The sequence below is a fragment of the Mytilus trossulus genome, chromosome 11 (genome assembly GCF_036588685.1).
Source record: "Mytilus trossulus isolate FHL-02 chromosome 11, PNRI_Mtr1.1.1.hap1, whole genome shotgun sequence".
In the NCBI taxonomy this organism is placed as follows: Eukaryota; Metazoa; Mollusca; class Bivalvia; order Mytilida; family Mytilidae; genus Mytilus; species Mytilus trossulus.
This window is the reverse complement of record NC_086383.1, coordinates 56,455,355-56,471,980: the sequence shown is the minus strand read 5'-3', so window position 1 is coordinate 56,471,980 and position 16,626 is coordinate 56,455,355. Positions and strand designations below refer to the sequence as shown.

Sequence of the window (16,626 nt, the reverse complement as noted above, 5' to 3'; positions counted from 1 at the left end):
AGAGTTATCTCCCTTAACCTTGGTCTACCTCCTAAATTGCAGCTCTAGTCAATAAGAAGATATAGAAATATTTTATTTTGACAAATAAAGTGTTCATGTATTTAATTTTTACACAAATTAGTCAATATAATAGCAGAAAAAAGTTATGATCTTTATTATATGGCCCCCTGTACTGTTTTGCTGTTTTGTTCTGAGGGATGGTTAATTTTAAGTGTTAGGTTTAAGGATGCTTGCTTGTCAAGTTTTTGAATTTTTGTCAGATGTTCAGAATCCTCTGGTTTTATCCATTTAAATTCCTTAAAAATTTTGACCATTGACCCCCTTTTTTTATTAATCTTTTACATGTATAGTGATAAGCCATCTGTAAAAGTCTTATAAAATTTAAATTATTTTTTAATAGTTTTTTAGAACTTAAACTTATCAATGATAAAGCTATGAAAACTTAAGAAAGGAGTTAAAGAGAATATTAGTATTGCTAAGTCTGGTATGGGTTCTTTGAAAGTGCAGGATGACGGGGGCCTTTGGCTAAAACACTTGGCTTTCTATATTGTTATATAGCTGGGTGTCTTGCTTTTGGACGTACACTATATAAGAAAATTTAAAAGTCATCTGACAACAACCTTCTAGTAGAAGTCTAAATTTCTTTATTTGTTTGTCCTCGCCTGTAAAAAGATTTGATGATAATATTTGTATTTTGAATATTCTTGTATGTTTTTTAATAATACAAATTTGTAAAAATTGTTCACTTATAAAAGTTTTAAACTTTCTATAAATACTGTATGTTTATATCCCAAACTTGTACCCATAATTTGACTCTAAAATTATCATTTAAGATTTTTTTTTCTTTTTTGCACACTGGAGTACACATCCAGGGCTTCTACCATCTTTAAGTGTTTTGTGGTCTGTATTTTCAGCTTTTTAATTTTGGTCATGGTGTTTTCTGTCTTTTGTTTTTAACTTACTAATTTTGTTTGCCCTCTTGCTTTTTCCTTAGATGTTCTTTTTCACAATGCTAATTACTATTTCCTGAATTTACCTATTCAGATGCTTATGGAAATTTGCTGAATGTTTTTATACCAAAAGTTCTACAAAAACTTAATTAAGTTATTAAATTTTAGAATTATATCGTAGAAATGAAAACCTATGTGAAAATATCAGATCTCCTAAAACAAAACAGCTGAGTTAATTCAAATGATTCAAAATTTTAATTCAAAAACTAACTTGCTTTACAAAATATAATTAATTCACTTATAAACTGAAAGATGTCATATTAATCAGGGGCGTATCCAGCCATTTTAACAAGGGGGTTCCTAACCCAGGACAAAGGGGGCGTTCCCAAAACATTTTCCCTTTTGAATGCATTGATCGTCCAAAAATAAGGGGGTTTCAACCCCTGGAATTGCCCCCAAGATAAGCCACTGTTAATTTTCATAATCCTTGTAAAATTTTCTTATAGTATTTAATTGTAGTGCCATGTAGCGGTTGTATTAGGCATGTTTTCAAGGTGTATTAACAAAAAGATATATTTTTAAAGAGAAACAATTATTTTTAAATTTCATTTTGTCTGCATGTTAATGAATATGTTTATGATATGTGTATTAATATGTTATTTGAGTTTAAATCAATGCAATTTATTATATTATCAAGGCAACAGTAGTATTTTATCATTATCATCATAACAGTGATTAAAGTTAGTTCAATATTCAAACGATGTATGAGGGGCCTAATTATAGGGGTTTCATGTCAAGATTTTTTTGTCAATCACAATTCACAGAAAATTAATGTCCATGAACACGGATCACGAAAATATTAAAAAAAAATCTGTAGAAAAATGGATCACGATAGCGAAAATGAACTGATCAGGAAACGAAAATTACCCATCAGGCCCCTCGTGTATCATATTGTGTCTTACAAGCCAAATTATATGATATAGATTTGAGGGTCTTGATGGGTTTTACAAAATAAAGAATAATGGGCTGAAAATATATAGATTATTGAAAAGTGGGTATAAAATATAAAGAACAGAGAAATGGCAAAAAAATTGAAGAGGAGAAAAAAATACCATTAAAAATTAAAGAATAGAGAAAAATAACATAAAGAATAGAGAAAAAATATATAAAGAAAAGAGAAAAAATACATAAAGAAAAGAGAAAAATTACATAAAGAATTGGACAATACAGCCCCTCATATTTAGACCTAGACATCATGAGTATGGAACAAGGTCTCTGTTGTGATGAATCAGTGTGTATCAATGCAATGGATTTCAGCTGCCATTATTATAACTGATTTGTTTGAGTGTGTTCTACAATAATAAAACATATGCTTTGTATAGAATGTAATTATTTATCACCTTTTGTTTTAAAAATAGGTAACAAAATAGTCAACTGGTATCAACCACCCCATGTGTTATCTGTCCTTCAATTTGATTGGCTAATGAAATAAAATCATCATAGATACTAAGATTGAAATTTTATATTATTATGACTCTTTCAACAAAGGGGAAAACGATTTCACAGTCTAATGAGCAAACTTAACTTTATTGTTCTATGTACACACTCAAATATATCGGCTATAAATTTTTGTTGTATATAAATATTTTATCATGTTTTTTTGTCATTTCAGAAATCAGCATTGTACTAATTTCTATCAAAACAAATTATTTAACAAATTTAAGATACTGTTGTAAAGATGTGTAAAATTAATTTACATGAAATTGTTCATATGATTATTATGTAAACTCTACATAGAAAAGTTAAATCATAAGATTTTTGTTTTAAAGATTTTTTCCAAATGATGAAAAAATATCCATTTAGTATCAGTATTGTCAATTAATGTCACAAATAAAGAAGGGATTGCCAGTCTTTCCCAAAAAATTCAAAGTTCAAAAGTACACCATACCTGCCAACTGTCACTATTTGCGGGGGATTTCCCCAATGGAGGCTCCCATATTGAAATTTTGTCTAAAACTTTCCCATGACATTAGGCTTATAAAGGTTTGAAGAAGCCAAAAAACAGCATTAAAATGTATTTAAAGGCCCCCTTGAAGGTTTTTTTAGGATTCTGACAGCCATCTCACATACAAAACCCCAATGCGCAATTTGAAAAATTGACAGGTATGGTACACACATGTAGATTCAGTCAAAATTGTCATTTGTGTTTCTGTTAAGTCAATCACTTTGGTAATTGCTTTTGATTTGTATTGATAACACTCCTTTTTACAACCAAATATAGAAATTATTAGAGAGATATTAAGTAAGAATTACCAATGCACTCTTGAATTCACTGTGTCAGTGTGAAAAATCACCCACAAAAGTGATTTTTATCAAAAAACACCTTGTGTGTCATGTGTGAATGGAAGGTTAGTAAGAATTTTTTCATTCACACAGAGTATTGCAAGTTTTTACAAGGGGGTCAATCATCCGAATTATTTGCCACTTGCCATTAAGCAACCAACAATAAATTATTAACCAATTATTCAAAATTATCTCCCTTTCCACCAGTTCTTCCCTGCTTTCCATTATACCCATTTAATTTTAATAAAATTCACCAAATGTTTTGCAGATACCAAAAAAATATTCCAAAATTTATACAACTTTTTAGGGGAGAACACGACAAAGCTTTGATTTTTTTTTTGAAAGACTGGTACCCCATTGTAAAACAAACCAGGTCACAAGGTCAGTAGTGTGTAGAGGTCACATGGTCAGTAGTTTGTAGAGGTCACATGGTCCATGATCATTCCATGTCACATGTATATGTCATTTTATTGAATGCTCAAAAAAGAACAAATTAAATCATATGAAAAAAAGTATGTGTTTGTGTATTTGTTCACTGATGACTAAAGAAGATTTGATTAAAATGCGATTTAAAACTGGTTGTCCTTGATAGTATTGTATTTGAGTATTTGGTTAGTGCATAGATATAAGAAGATGTGGTATGAGTGCCAATGAGAAAACTCTCCATCCAAGCCACAATTTGTAAACTAAACTATTATAGGTCAAAGTACAGCCTTCAGCACGGAGCCTTGGCTCACACAGAAAAGCAACCTATAAAGTGCCCCAAAAAATAAAAAATTAAAAAGTTAAAAAAAAAAAAGTGCCCCAAAAATGACTATTGGAAAACCATTCAAACAGGAAAACCAACCAATAAAATTAAAAATGGAGATGGGGAATATTCCAAGCGACAACAACTCGACCAAAGAGCAGACAACAGCCGAATCGTCCTTGAACGCAGTGAGAAAATCCCGCACCCGGAGGTGGTCTTCAGCTAACCCCTAAATAAAATTTTGTACTGGTTCAGTGATAAGGGACATCACACTAAACTCAAAAGTTTGCTTACTAGTATTTGTGGCATTGAAGAGAATGGTAAAGACTGGCTTATCTGGCTCATAGCTTAAATAAAAGTTTTCTGATTGAACTGCCACCCATGGTATTTTGGTAATGTTTAGGCTTTGAATGCAAGCAGTCATGGGTTTAATCTTGTGTCTGGTAAAACTGACTTGATTAGGATTTTTCTCCTTTTTCACCCAATCAATCTCAATCAGCATCTTGGAGTAATTGCAAAGACTGGTCTGCTCCATTGGGATTTATGTACATGGCTACGGTGACAGTCTTTCTGAACATGACTCAGTTATCTTGTAAACTAGAACGTTAGAAATATGTCTTGGTGTGTAGGTATAGTGCAATATATTCTATTTATTGCATAGCAATATAATAATTCCAACAGAAAGTAACCAAAAGTTAGTGTGCAATAAATTCTAATATTGAACTAGTGCAATAAATCTTTAAAATTCATGACGTCATCAACGACAAATTACCAATTTTTACTTTCAATTATATTGCTATACAATAAAAGGGTTATTGCATGAATATTGTCCCTCATAGAACATATATTGCACTCCCAAGCTTGTGCAATATAAAATTCTACTTGGGGAATATTCATGCAATATTAAACCCTATATTCTATATATAAGATATTGATATGCATGTAATATTTGCCACTGATGGGTCTTGACTAGTCTGGATTTCTACCTTTGTTATAATGGTAGAGATTTTCATTGAGGTGAGTTAATATGTCTGAGACACTAGGAGGCGAAAAAGTATAAAGAATTGAAAGAAATGGACAAAAAGTATAAAGAATAGTGAAAAATGGCCCCAAAAAAGAAGAAAAAAGGATCCTCTTGCATGGAAGACATGGTAAGTTACTTGTTTAAAAATGAACATTTAAGTTCAAGATAACACTTTTAAAATAACCCATCCTTCCTGTAGAAAATGGCATTTAAAATAAATTCAAAATCCCATTACATATTTTGCGTTTTTTTTTTTTTTGGAGAAAATACGGTACTGTGAAGAGTTATTTCCCTTACAATATGTCAGCGCCCATGAATCAAGGTGACATTTGTAAATATCAAGCAAAAACCTTTAAAAAATCGTTTATAGTTAGTAAATTACACTTAAGAGAAAGTTACTTATGGTATTCCTGGTCATAGTTGACGACAAAACTCTGAAAATTCTATATTAAATTCTTATTTTAATAGTCTATTTAAATTTTTACCGATCTATATTTTCATCTGACTTGAAGCCGATAAAATGTATAACTTTTAAATCAACTTGTACCATCTGGTTTATATTCAGCAGTGGAAAGAAGGACTTATGTCTACTGAAGAGAGCATTTTTCGATTTTCTGAACTATTTGACAACAATCACCATGATCACGAATATTTTTTTTGGTGAAAACAATCTTGTGAATCTGGGAAAAGTTCAGATGCGGATTTAGAAGAGGCATGCCCCTTATCTGGGGAAAAATTGGTCGATTATATAGGGAATCTGAATCATGACCAGATCGGGTCATCTCAAAGGCAGTCAGTGGGCCCCCACTTATGAAAATTTCTAGATCCGCCACTGAAGTTGACATTTCTGATGAAAATATTTTTACGTTGCTAGGGTCAAAATGTAAATAAAATAGTGTTAGATTTTCAAAATGTCCCGAAAAGGTCAATTGGTAGTGTAAATGAAATGCTTCCCATTTGTAGTTGAGATCCCTAGCCAACCAGCTGTCCACTGTAGAGCTACGAATGAAGAATTACGGATGTAGACCATGCAGTTACAGTGCTGACAGAAGTCCCAGTAGTCTTTGATTACTCTGATGTCCAACAGCTGTTTAGCTTGAAATACATGACATACTATGGCCAGCTTGTCTGGTAAAACAGCTGTTGGACATCAGAGTAATCTCGGACTAAAGTCCTGGGTAGACATCTCATTTGCTAAAATGAATCATGCCATACAATTGGTGCCAGTCTCATATAGTATTTTGAACCCCATGGTAAATTGACCCCAGGGTCAAAATACCGCTATTATGGTATAATGCCCCCCCTGGTAAATTGAACCCCCCTGGGTTTTTTTCATTCTAGATGATTAATAAAACATTTTACATTATATAAAAGCTAATCAAAGATTAAAAATTAAAAAACGAGAAGGAGAGGTGGATTTTATACGATTGATTAAAAAGAGAAATATTTGCTTGGTATACATGGTATAGGAATGATAATTATATAAGTGCTCTGAAGTCTTAACCCACAAAATTTCAAAACTTCTTAAAGCATTATAACTAGACCATGTAGCTTGAACACTTTAATCATTTGAAATTTTAAACATTTATAAAGAGTTCTTTGACTACAGTTATTCTGTGTCAGAAACCTATTATGTTTCAAGTATTCAATTAAAATCCAAGTTCAGACGTGTATCAAGCAAGAATATTGTGTCCATTTTACCCCAGTGGTTCAGGGTTGGATTTCTGCGGTCGTATCCAGCTGGTCTTGGCCAAGCAATTTATTTAGGATGCAGTGAAAATTATAGCACTTTTATGTATTCTTTGCCTTAACCACGTTAATTAAATAGTTCTGTGTATTTTAGGCTAAAAGTAGATACAATGGTGTTCCAAATGGTTTTAGCAGAGAATGAAACAGAATCAAAGAAAGTAAAAGTTTCAGAGGTATGAATAAGTATACAATTACTGACTGTGCAAGGGCTGTATAGCTAGTCAAGGTCGTTAAAAACTTCCTGTTGTGAAATATACTAAAACACAACAAAGAGTGCAAGACTTCAAAATGAAAAGGAAAAGTTCAGACTCGCTGTGAGTCAAATGGAGAAGTTATCAACACTGATAAGAACTGGGTTTTCCAGTCAGGCACCAGAGAAGTTAAGATTTTGTTTCCTAAAAAAAAAGAAGATGTGGTATTATTGGCAATGAGACAATTCTCCACAAGCATGACAAGAGAGACTATACAATTTTACAAGGTTTTTGTTTATGCTAAAACATGACTTCCTGATAATGACAATAATTAGAACTCACATTCTTGTATATGTGATACTTGTACATTTATCTATATGCAGATTTTATTGAAATTGCTGTAATTGCCCTAACATTTTTGTCAATTCTTAAAAATTACTCTAATAAATGCATGCAATAATTTCTGAATATGAAATATTCAATAAGACTTATGAACTTTTTATACTGTGGTTTCATTATAATGATTATTAATGGAATACCAATTTTTGGTGGATTTCTTGAGTACAGGTGTACCTTGATTATCAATGTTAGAAGTACATGTAAATTTTCTGGAGGCTTACATGCAGGCTTTGGCAAACCCATGAAAACAAATATCCACAAATATCCAATTTTTCATCAATCTTGTTATTTGGTAAACACAAAGATAAATAAATCCAATATAAATATTTCTATTACAGTTACCTATCTATGATAACCCTGAAGACAGATTTGAAGTTCAAGTTTTCCCAGAAGAAAAGACACCATTTAAAAATGGAGTAACAGAATTTAGAAAATCTCTGTTTACAGTACTAGACACATTTAAAGTAAGTAGATGGAATAATGTCTTTACCACATTCTTTCAACAATCTAGAAAGGTTGAGCTACTCATGTTTTAAAGCATGGCATTGTTTTTTTCACATGTTTAACTTTCGAATTTTAAGGCAGCTAAGAATACAAAAATTTGACCCTGTGCAATTTCTCTGCATGCTCCATCCAAGAATTATCATTGTTTGAAAGTTTCATACTCATACTATTAATTTGCCTTTTCAGAATCTGAAGGACTATGGGTAATCTCATTGTTCGTACACTAAAATGAAAATAACATCAGGTCATTGGTTGAATTTCAATTGTTTGGAACGTTTTTAACCAATCACAACGTTTTGGTGTACACTTGTGAAAATCTTACCCAGAATGCATTAGATTCTGAAATGGCCAATTATCGAGTCTTGTGTGTTATTTGACAGATCACATGAATATGCATATGGGTACTTTATTAAGATCTCTGTTTTCATTATAATTAAACTGGATAACCATCATGACCATACATATCACATTTTTAGGAAACGACAGACACAATTAAAGACAAATATGAAATTGGAAAAGCACATACACAACGTGAGTACTTATTTTGTTAATCTGATTTTTTCTGAATATCAAAATGTCCGTTACTTAGGTATATGATGAACAAAGATTGTGTGTTGATATCTTGATACATGTACTGCATTTTACACTATTGTAAGATGTCTAACTAAAAAAAACTTCTTTGATATAGATTATTATCAGATAAATTAAACAGTTGATTTAATATATATTGCATATTTAGATTGTTTACATCAACATTTATGAATGTTTATGTTTTATATTTATTTACACATAGATTATGGTATGTTATGCCTCTTTTTATATTATATATGCAATAAATGTTCGTTTTTTTTTTAAGTTTTAGAAACTATAGACTATATACAGAATGATCCAGGAATATTGCCTATTTTTATATTAATTTTTTTTAACTTTTAGAAACAATAGACTATATACAGAATGATCCAGGAATATTGCCTATTTTTATATTATTTTTTTTTTAACTTTTAGAAACAATAGACTATATACAGAATGATCCAGGAATATTGCCTAGAGCAGGAGTTATAACTGTTGCTGGATTGGGTGGAATTGTTCTTGGTCATAGAGGTAGGAATTTACTCAAGTGCAAGTAAGGGGGACTTCCTGGTGAGTCTCATTTGGTTCTAAGCGTGATGCGTTATTGCTGATTTTTTTTAAGCGTGACACGTAAAAGTCAAATTATTGTGTTGGGAAAACAGAAATGAGGTCTAGTGGGACCCTGGAAATGACAAAAAAAATGAAAATTGCTTAAATACACAGTGTTAGCGAGATACAGGAATCTGACAAAACAGTAAGCAGGATCCGGGATCGGAACCCCCCAATTAGACCCCCTTACTGAGTGTTGACATGGATAGAACTTTGTTTACATTTTATATAAAGAAAATTTACCAAAAACTTGTGTATATAAAACTTACTAATACTTTTTACCATAGAGGGCAATTTTTTTCTCGAAAGATACAATTGAAGCTAGGTATAATATAGCCAAAACATTAATTTAACAAATATTATGTTCTTCTAGGCAATGCATTCACAAATTTTGATCAACAGACCTTAAGGTGGAACTTCACATCTTGACTAAAATCAATTTGGCCTGTTAAAAAAACCCCAAAAAAAACGAAACATTTTCTTTGACCCTTTCAAAAACATACAAGAATTTAAAAAAAACTTGGAACCACACACTTAACAGAAAAAATTTCATTCAATGGATTTATAGCAGTTTGACAAACACACACTTGATTACTGTGGATTCATTTATTTTCGTGGGTACCAATTTTCGTGGTTTGAGAATAACTTACATATTCGTGGATATTTAATTTCGTGGTTTTGGCAAAGTCTACACACATTCCTTTACAAAATTTGTATTTCGTTGAACATTGGAATTCTTGGTTCTCCTGTACCCACGAAAACCACGAAAATTAGTATCCAACGAATATTAATGAATCCACAGTATTGGGATGCTTAATATCTCCTTAACTATGTTAACAATATAACATGATTCAAATGTTCAGCTGATTTTAACAGATCTCCCAGTAGTGTTATGTATAACCTAAAAAGAAAGAATTCTACTCCAACTTGTGCTATAGGCTGCAAGAAACTTACAATGATTTTTTAGAATTTATTCAACGTTGAAGGTCACTGTTAAAAACATCAATAAGGGAGGGTATAGGAAATTTGAAGGAAAACATTTTTTTGTGGGGGGGTGGGGGGGGGCAGGTTGCGGTGTACATAGAATCACCCTGTCTGCCCATTTGTCAACCAACTTCTCACAAATAGCTTGATGGGCAATGATAAATTTTAGTCATACAACACTTCCTGATGATGTGCATTAAGGAAAATAATTTTGGGTGGTACCTAACACTACAGGGAGATAACTCTGTAAAATCAGCTAAACGTTTTAATTACATTGTGTTGTAAAGGGAATATCAAGCTTCTCAGTGATCAAAATTGGTGTTTGTCAAACTGCTATATAACCAGTGTAATTTCTCTGACAAAACGGTTGGTTGAAAGTTTTTGAAATTTTTATATTTTTGTAAAAAGGTCAAAGTTACTACTTTGACAAAATGTTATGAAAATTAAACGAGCCAAATTAATTAAAGTAAAAGTGTTGGGTACCACCTTAAATGGGAAATAAATAAGTTTGATTAACTTGTGTCTCATCCCTTTTGCACATTTACGCAAATAAAATATGTTTAAACTAATAAATAAACTTACTTCAATATATCCTCTTGTGAGTTCCTTCACAGCTCTAGTTTTATATTGTAGGTGGAATTTTACGTAAACTGTTTTATTCATCATTTGCTGTTGTTGGTGCTACATCCCTGTGTTACCCAAACCAAGCAGTGGAAATATCACAGAATGGCTATAACAAAGCTAAAGACCATGCCATGTCATTGTGGAATGGTCCAGGTAAGATTATATAAGATATCACAGAATGGCTATAATAAAGCTAAAGACCATGCCATGTCATTGTGGAATGGTCCAGGTAAGATTATATAAGATATCACAGAATGGCTATAATAAAGCTAAAGACCATGCCATGTCATTGTGGAATGGTCCAGGTAAGATTATATAAGATATCACAGAAAGGCTACAATAAAGCTAAAGACAATGCCATGTCATTGTGGAATGGTCCAGGTAAGATTATATAAGATATCACAGAATGGCTACAATAAAGCTAAAGACCATGCCATGTCATTGTGGAATGGTCCAGGTAAGATTATATAAGATATCACAGAATGGCTATAATAAAGCTAAAGACCATGCCATGTCATTGTGAATGGTCCAGGTAAGATTATATAAGATATCACAGAATGGCTACAATAAAGCTAAAGACCATGCCATGTCATTGTGGAATGGTCCAGGTAAGATTATATAAGATATCACAGAATGGCTATAACAAAGCTAAAGACCATGCCATGTCATTGTGGAATGGTCCAGGTAAGATTATATAAGATATCACAGAATGGCTACAATAAAGCTAAAGACCATGCCATGTCATTGTGGAATGGTCCAGGTAAGATAATATAAGATATCACAGAATGGCTACAATAAAGCTAAAGACCATGCCATGTCATTGTGGAATGGTCCAGGTAAGATAATATAAGATATCACAGAATGGCTACAATAAAGCTAAAGACCATGCCATGTCATTGTGGAATGGTCCAGGTAAGATTATATAAGATATCACAGAATGGCTACAATAAAGCTAAAGACCATGCCATGTCATTGTGGAATGGTCCAGGTAAGATTATATAAGATATCACAGAATGGCTACAATAAAGCTAAAGACCATGCCATGTTATTGTGGAATGGTCCAGGTAAGATTATATAAGATATCACAGAATGGCTACAATAAAGCTAAAGACCATAACAAAGCTAAAGACCATGCCATGTCATTATGGAATGGTCCAGGTAAGATTATATAAGATATCACAGAATGGCTATAACAAAGCTAAAGACCATGCCATGTCATTGTGGAATGGTCCAGGTAAGATAATATAAGATATCACAGAATGGCTACAATAAAGCTAAAGACCATGCCATGTCATTGTGGAATGGTCCAGGTAAGATAATATAAGATATCACAGAATGGCTACAATAAAGCTAAAGACCATGCCATGTCATTGTGGAATGGTCCAGGTAAGATAATATAAGATATCACAGAATGGCTACAATAAAGCTAAAGACCATGCCATGTCATTGTGGAATGGTCCAGGTAAGATAATATAAGATATCACAGAATGGCTATAATAAAGCTAAAGACCATGCCATGTCATTGTGGAATGGTCCAGGTAAGATTATATAAGATATCACAGAATGGCTATAATAAAGCTAAAGACCATGCCATGTTATTGTGGAATTGTTCAGGTAAGATTATATAAGATATCACAGAATGGCTATAATAAAGCTAAAGACCATGCCATGTCATTGTGGAATGGTCCAGGTAAGATTATATAAGATATCACAGAATGGCTATAATAAAGCTATAAAGACCATGCCATGTCATTTTGGATTGGTCCAGGTAAGATTATATAAGATATCACAGAATGGCTACAATAAAGCTAAAGACCATGCCATGTCATTGTGGAATGGTCCAGGTAAGATTATATAAGATATCACAGAATGGCTATAATAAAGCTAAAGAATATGCCATGTCATTGTGGAATGGTCCAGGTAAGATTATATAAGATATCACAGAATGGCTATAATAAAGCTAAAGACCATGCCATGTCATTTTGGAATGGTCCAGGTAAGATTATATAAGATATCACAGAATGGCTACAATAAAGCTAAAGACCATGCCATGTCATTGTGGAATGGTCCAGGTAAGATTATATAAGATATCACAGAATGGCTATAATAAAGCTAAAGACCATGCCATGTCATTTTGGAATGGTCCAGGTAAGATTATATAAGATATCACAGAATGGCTACAATAAAGCTAAAGACCATGCCATGTCATTGTGGAATGGTCCAGGTAAGATTATATAAGATATCACAGTCTGGCTACAATAAAGCTAAAGACCATGCCATGTCATTGTGGAATGGTCCAGGTAAGATTATATAATATATTACAGAATGGCTATAATAAAGCTAAAGACCATGCCATGTCATTGTGGAATGGTCCAGGTAAGATAATATAAGATATCACAGAATGGCTATAATAAAGCTAAAGACCATGCCATGTCATTGTGGAACGGTCCAGGTAAGATTATATAAGATATCACAGAATGGCAATAACAAAGCTAAAGACCATGCCATGTCATTGTGGAATGGTCCAGGTAAGATTATATAAGATATCACAGAATGGCTACAATAAAGCTAAAGACTATGCCATGTCATTGTGGAATGGTCCAGGTAAGATTATATAAGATATCACAGAATGGCTACAATAAAGCTAAAGACTATGCCATGTCATTGTGGAATGGTCCAGGTAAGATTTTATAAGATATCACAGAATGGCTACAATAAAGCTAAAGACTATGCCATGTCATTGTGGAATGGTCCAGGTAAGATTATATAAGATATCACAGAATGGCTATAATAAAGCTAAAGACTATGCCATGTCATTGTGGAATGGTCCAGGTAAGATTATATAAGATATCACAGAATGGCTACAATAAAGCTAAAGACTATGCCATGTCATTGTGGAATGGTCCAGGTAAGATTTTATAAGATATCACAGTCTGGCTATAATAAAGCTAAAGACTATGCCATGTCATTGTGGAATGGTCCAGGTAAGATTTTAAAAGATTTCTTTGTATTTGATAGATGACTTATACCTTTTACGTTAAATAGTATCTGTCTAAAACTATTGTGGGATTGGTGATGTAATGTTTTACCATAGAGCGCAAATTTTGCTGAAAGAAAGGGATGAAAAGTACGTCAAAATCTAAACAAAAGTTTACAAAAATGTACTGATTATTACACTGTTTTGTGGTTTCTATTCATATACATTCCTGGTCAATTATAGGTCATCATAACTGCTGAAGGTCATGGAATCTATTTTACACGTTATTTTATTTTTTTTGTATTCCTGTTTAATATGGTTCAAATATTAATCATTAGTTCATGTTTAAAATTTTTGCAAACATTTACAATATCAGGAATTTATCGTGGCCAGTCATTTACAAAAGTATAATAAGATGTATTTTAATTCAATCTTATTTTATTTTTAGAAAAAGATAAAAAAGAATAAAGAGGAGAGGTAATAATTGTATTTGTTATACTGTGGATTCATTATTATTCCTTGTATACCAATTTTCGTGGATTTCTTGGGGACAGGGGAACGACAAATTCTAATGTTCAATGAAATACAGATTTTCTAAAGGAATGAATGCAGAATTTGTCAAAACAACAAATTTACATATCCACGAATATGCAAGTTTTCATCAATCCATGAAAATTGGTACCCACGAACATAAATGAATCCACAGTAGTTATGACATTCTTGAGTCTTCCACTATACAAAAAGTCTAGGCTGTCAATCATAAAACTTTACTGAGTGCACAAGAGTACTTAATTTTAGCTGTTTTTGGAAGGGGAAATAAGATGTCAATAAGTCAAGAAAAAAAGACATGTGAATATGATTTCCTATTAGACAACTATCCATCGAGACCCATGGACAAATTTGTAACTAGTTTTTAGATCTTCAACATTCTTTTGATTACACTAGTTAATTAATGTTGTGATTTAAACAACAGTATAAATCACTATAGGGGTGAATCCAGCCATTTTAAAAGAGGGGGGGGGTCCCAACCCAGAGTAAAGGGGGGATTCCAACTACAATGTATAAGCTCCCATTCAAATGCATTGATCGTCCAAAAAAGGGGGTTTCAACCCACGGAACCCCCCCTAACTGCACATCACATGTTGTTCCTTAAGCAATTGCATTACTCAATAAAACTTATCATTCATGATAACACAAGGTCTGACAATAAAGTGCACAGGTGAATTAAATAAAAAATAGATAAAATTTGTTTTATCATGATCCTAGCTAAAAAAAAAATGTAATTATCTTTTTGTAACTTCATAGGGTTGTAAAAACGTTGACTGTGCGCATATTTTTAGAATGAAGTTACAAAAAGAAGCATTCAATACTTAAGTTTAAATCACTACATTAGTAATTGATTGATAGATTGATTGGTAAATTCCACTTTAAGCACTATTTGCTATTCTAATGCAACAATGTTTGTAACGTTCATTTTGATTGGATAACGTCACTTTCTTACATAGCATCAATTGACAATTGATGCTATAGGACTAGGCGGAAGCGCAGACAGCATTTGACAGATTTTAAATACATGTATTAACGTTGTTTTCTGTCAGTTTCATTAGAATGGAGATAACAATATTGTATTTTAAGCTCCGAAGGAATCAAATACCCGTTTACTGTCTCCGATAACTCGTGGCCAGTAAACTTAATCTGTGACCATCAAATCCCCAATGGATGCCTTCGGAGCTTAAAATACAATACAGTTATCTCCTAATTATGTGGCAGTCAGTTTTAATTGATGGATGAAGCCAGAGTGCCATTAAATAACCATTGATCTTCAATAACAAAATGATAATCCTAATTGATTAATATTGATGTCAAACAGACATGCCATATGAGGGAATCAACTCACAACCTCAAAATTTGAAGCTAGTGATATAGTAGTTGAACTTCTAAGACCACTCTGTCACCGAAGCCCGTAACACTTCATGACTATTGTATGCCAATTAAAATGGTAGGAACTGGATGTTTATAAGCAACTGACAATCAATAAAAAGAATGACATGATCATTAAGATAGGTTAAGGTGGTACCTAACACTTTCACTAAAATTAATTTCGCTCTTTTAATTTTCATAAAATTTTGTCAAAGTATTTTACTTTGACCCTTTAAAACAAATATAAAAATTTCAAAAATTTTGAACCAACCGTTTAGTCAGAAAAAATACACTGGTTATATAGCAGTTTGACAAACACCAGTTTGAGAAGCTTAAAATTCCTTTTACAACACAACTTAATTAAAACGTTTAGCTGACTATACAGAGTTATCTCCCTGTAGTGTAAGGTACCACCTTAATGTAATTTAATCATAACTAAATAAATTTTATTATTAATTTCTATAATATTAATTTCAGATTCCTGAGTGAATTTAAAGAGGTGGACTAAAGAAAAAAGACTTGTGTATTTGTGATATGTACATGTAAACTGGATTATAAAAACAGAAATTGAATTAAAAATGTGTATAGTAGTGGTTGATATCTATTTAAAAGAGAAAAACTTTGAAAAACTTCATCTAATAAAGATTATTGTGTTTTGTATTGAGTGAATATGTTCCTGTTAGTCAGAAACATATAATTTAGGTTACTGTTTAAGCTAACTTTGACTACAGTAATGGAATTTTAAAATATGTGAATATAGCATTTGAATAGACAATCAAATTTTGTTATATTCTACATATTAAAAAGTTGGTTAAAAGAAGTAGAAGGTGACAATAAAAACTGACAAGGCCATGACAAAAAAAATAGACAAAAATACAACACTACATACAAAAAGTATTGACTATCTTTGTAATCAGCTGTCTCAAGATCTACTTTAAAAGATTACTGTAAACCAACTTATTTTCATGTGTACTTTATTTCGCATTTTAACCTTTCTTGACCACTTCGTGGCTATTTAATTTGCGTTTTTCTGA

At 32.1% G+C, this 16,626-nt stretch overlaps 1 protein-coding gene across 1 annotated transcript; it reads left to right on the top strand.

Moving 5' to 3' along the window:
- The first annotated feature begins 5,326 nt into the window (after nucleotides 1-5,326).
- LOC134691333 (MICOS complex subunit MIC27-like) lies at nucleotides 5,327-16,252 on the top strand. Its single transcript, XM_063551793.1, has 8 exons — nucleotides 5,327-5,387; nucleotides 6,909-6,987; nucleotides 7,743-7,868; nucleotides 8,385-8,439; nucleotides 8,914-9,009; nucleotides 10,705-10,848; nucleotides 14,121-14,149; nucleotides 16,070-16,252. The coding sequence occupies exons 2-7, from the start codon at nucleotides 6,925-6,927 to the stop codon at nucleotides 14,138-14,140; spliced, it is 504 nt and encodes a 167-aa protein (XP_063407863.1). The 5' UTR covers nucleotides 5,327-5,387; nucleotides 6,909-6,924; the 3' UTR covers nucleotides 14,141-14,149; nucleotides 16,070-16,252.
- Nucleotides 16,253-16,626: the final 374 nt, after the last annotated feature.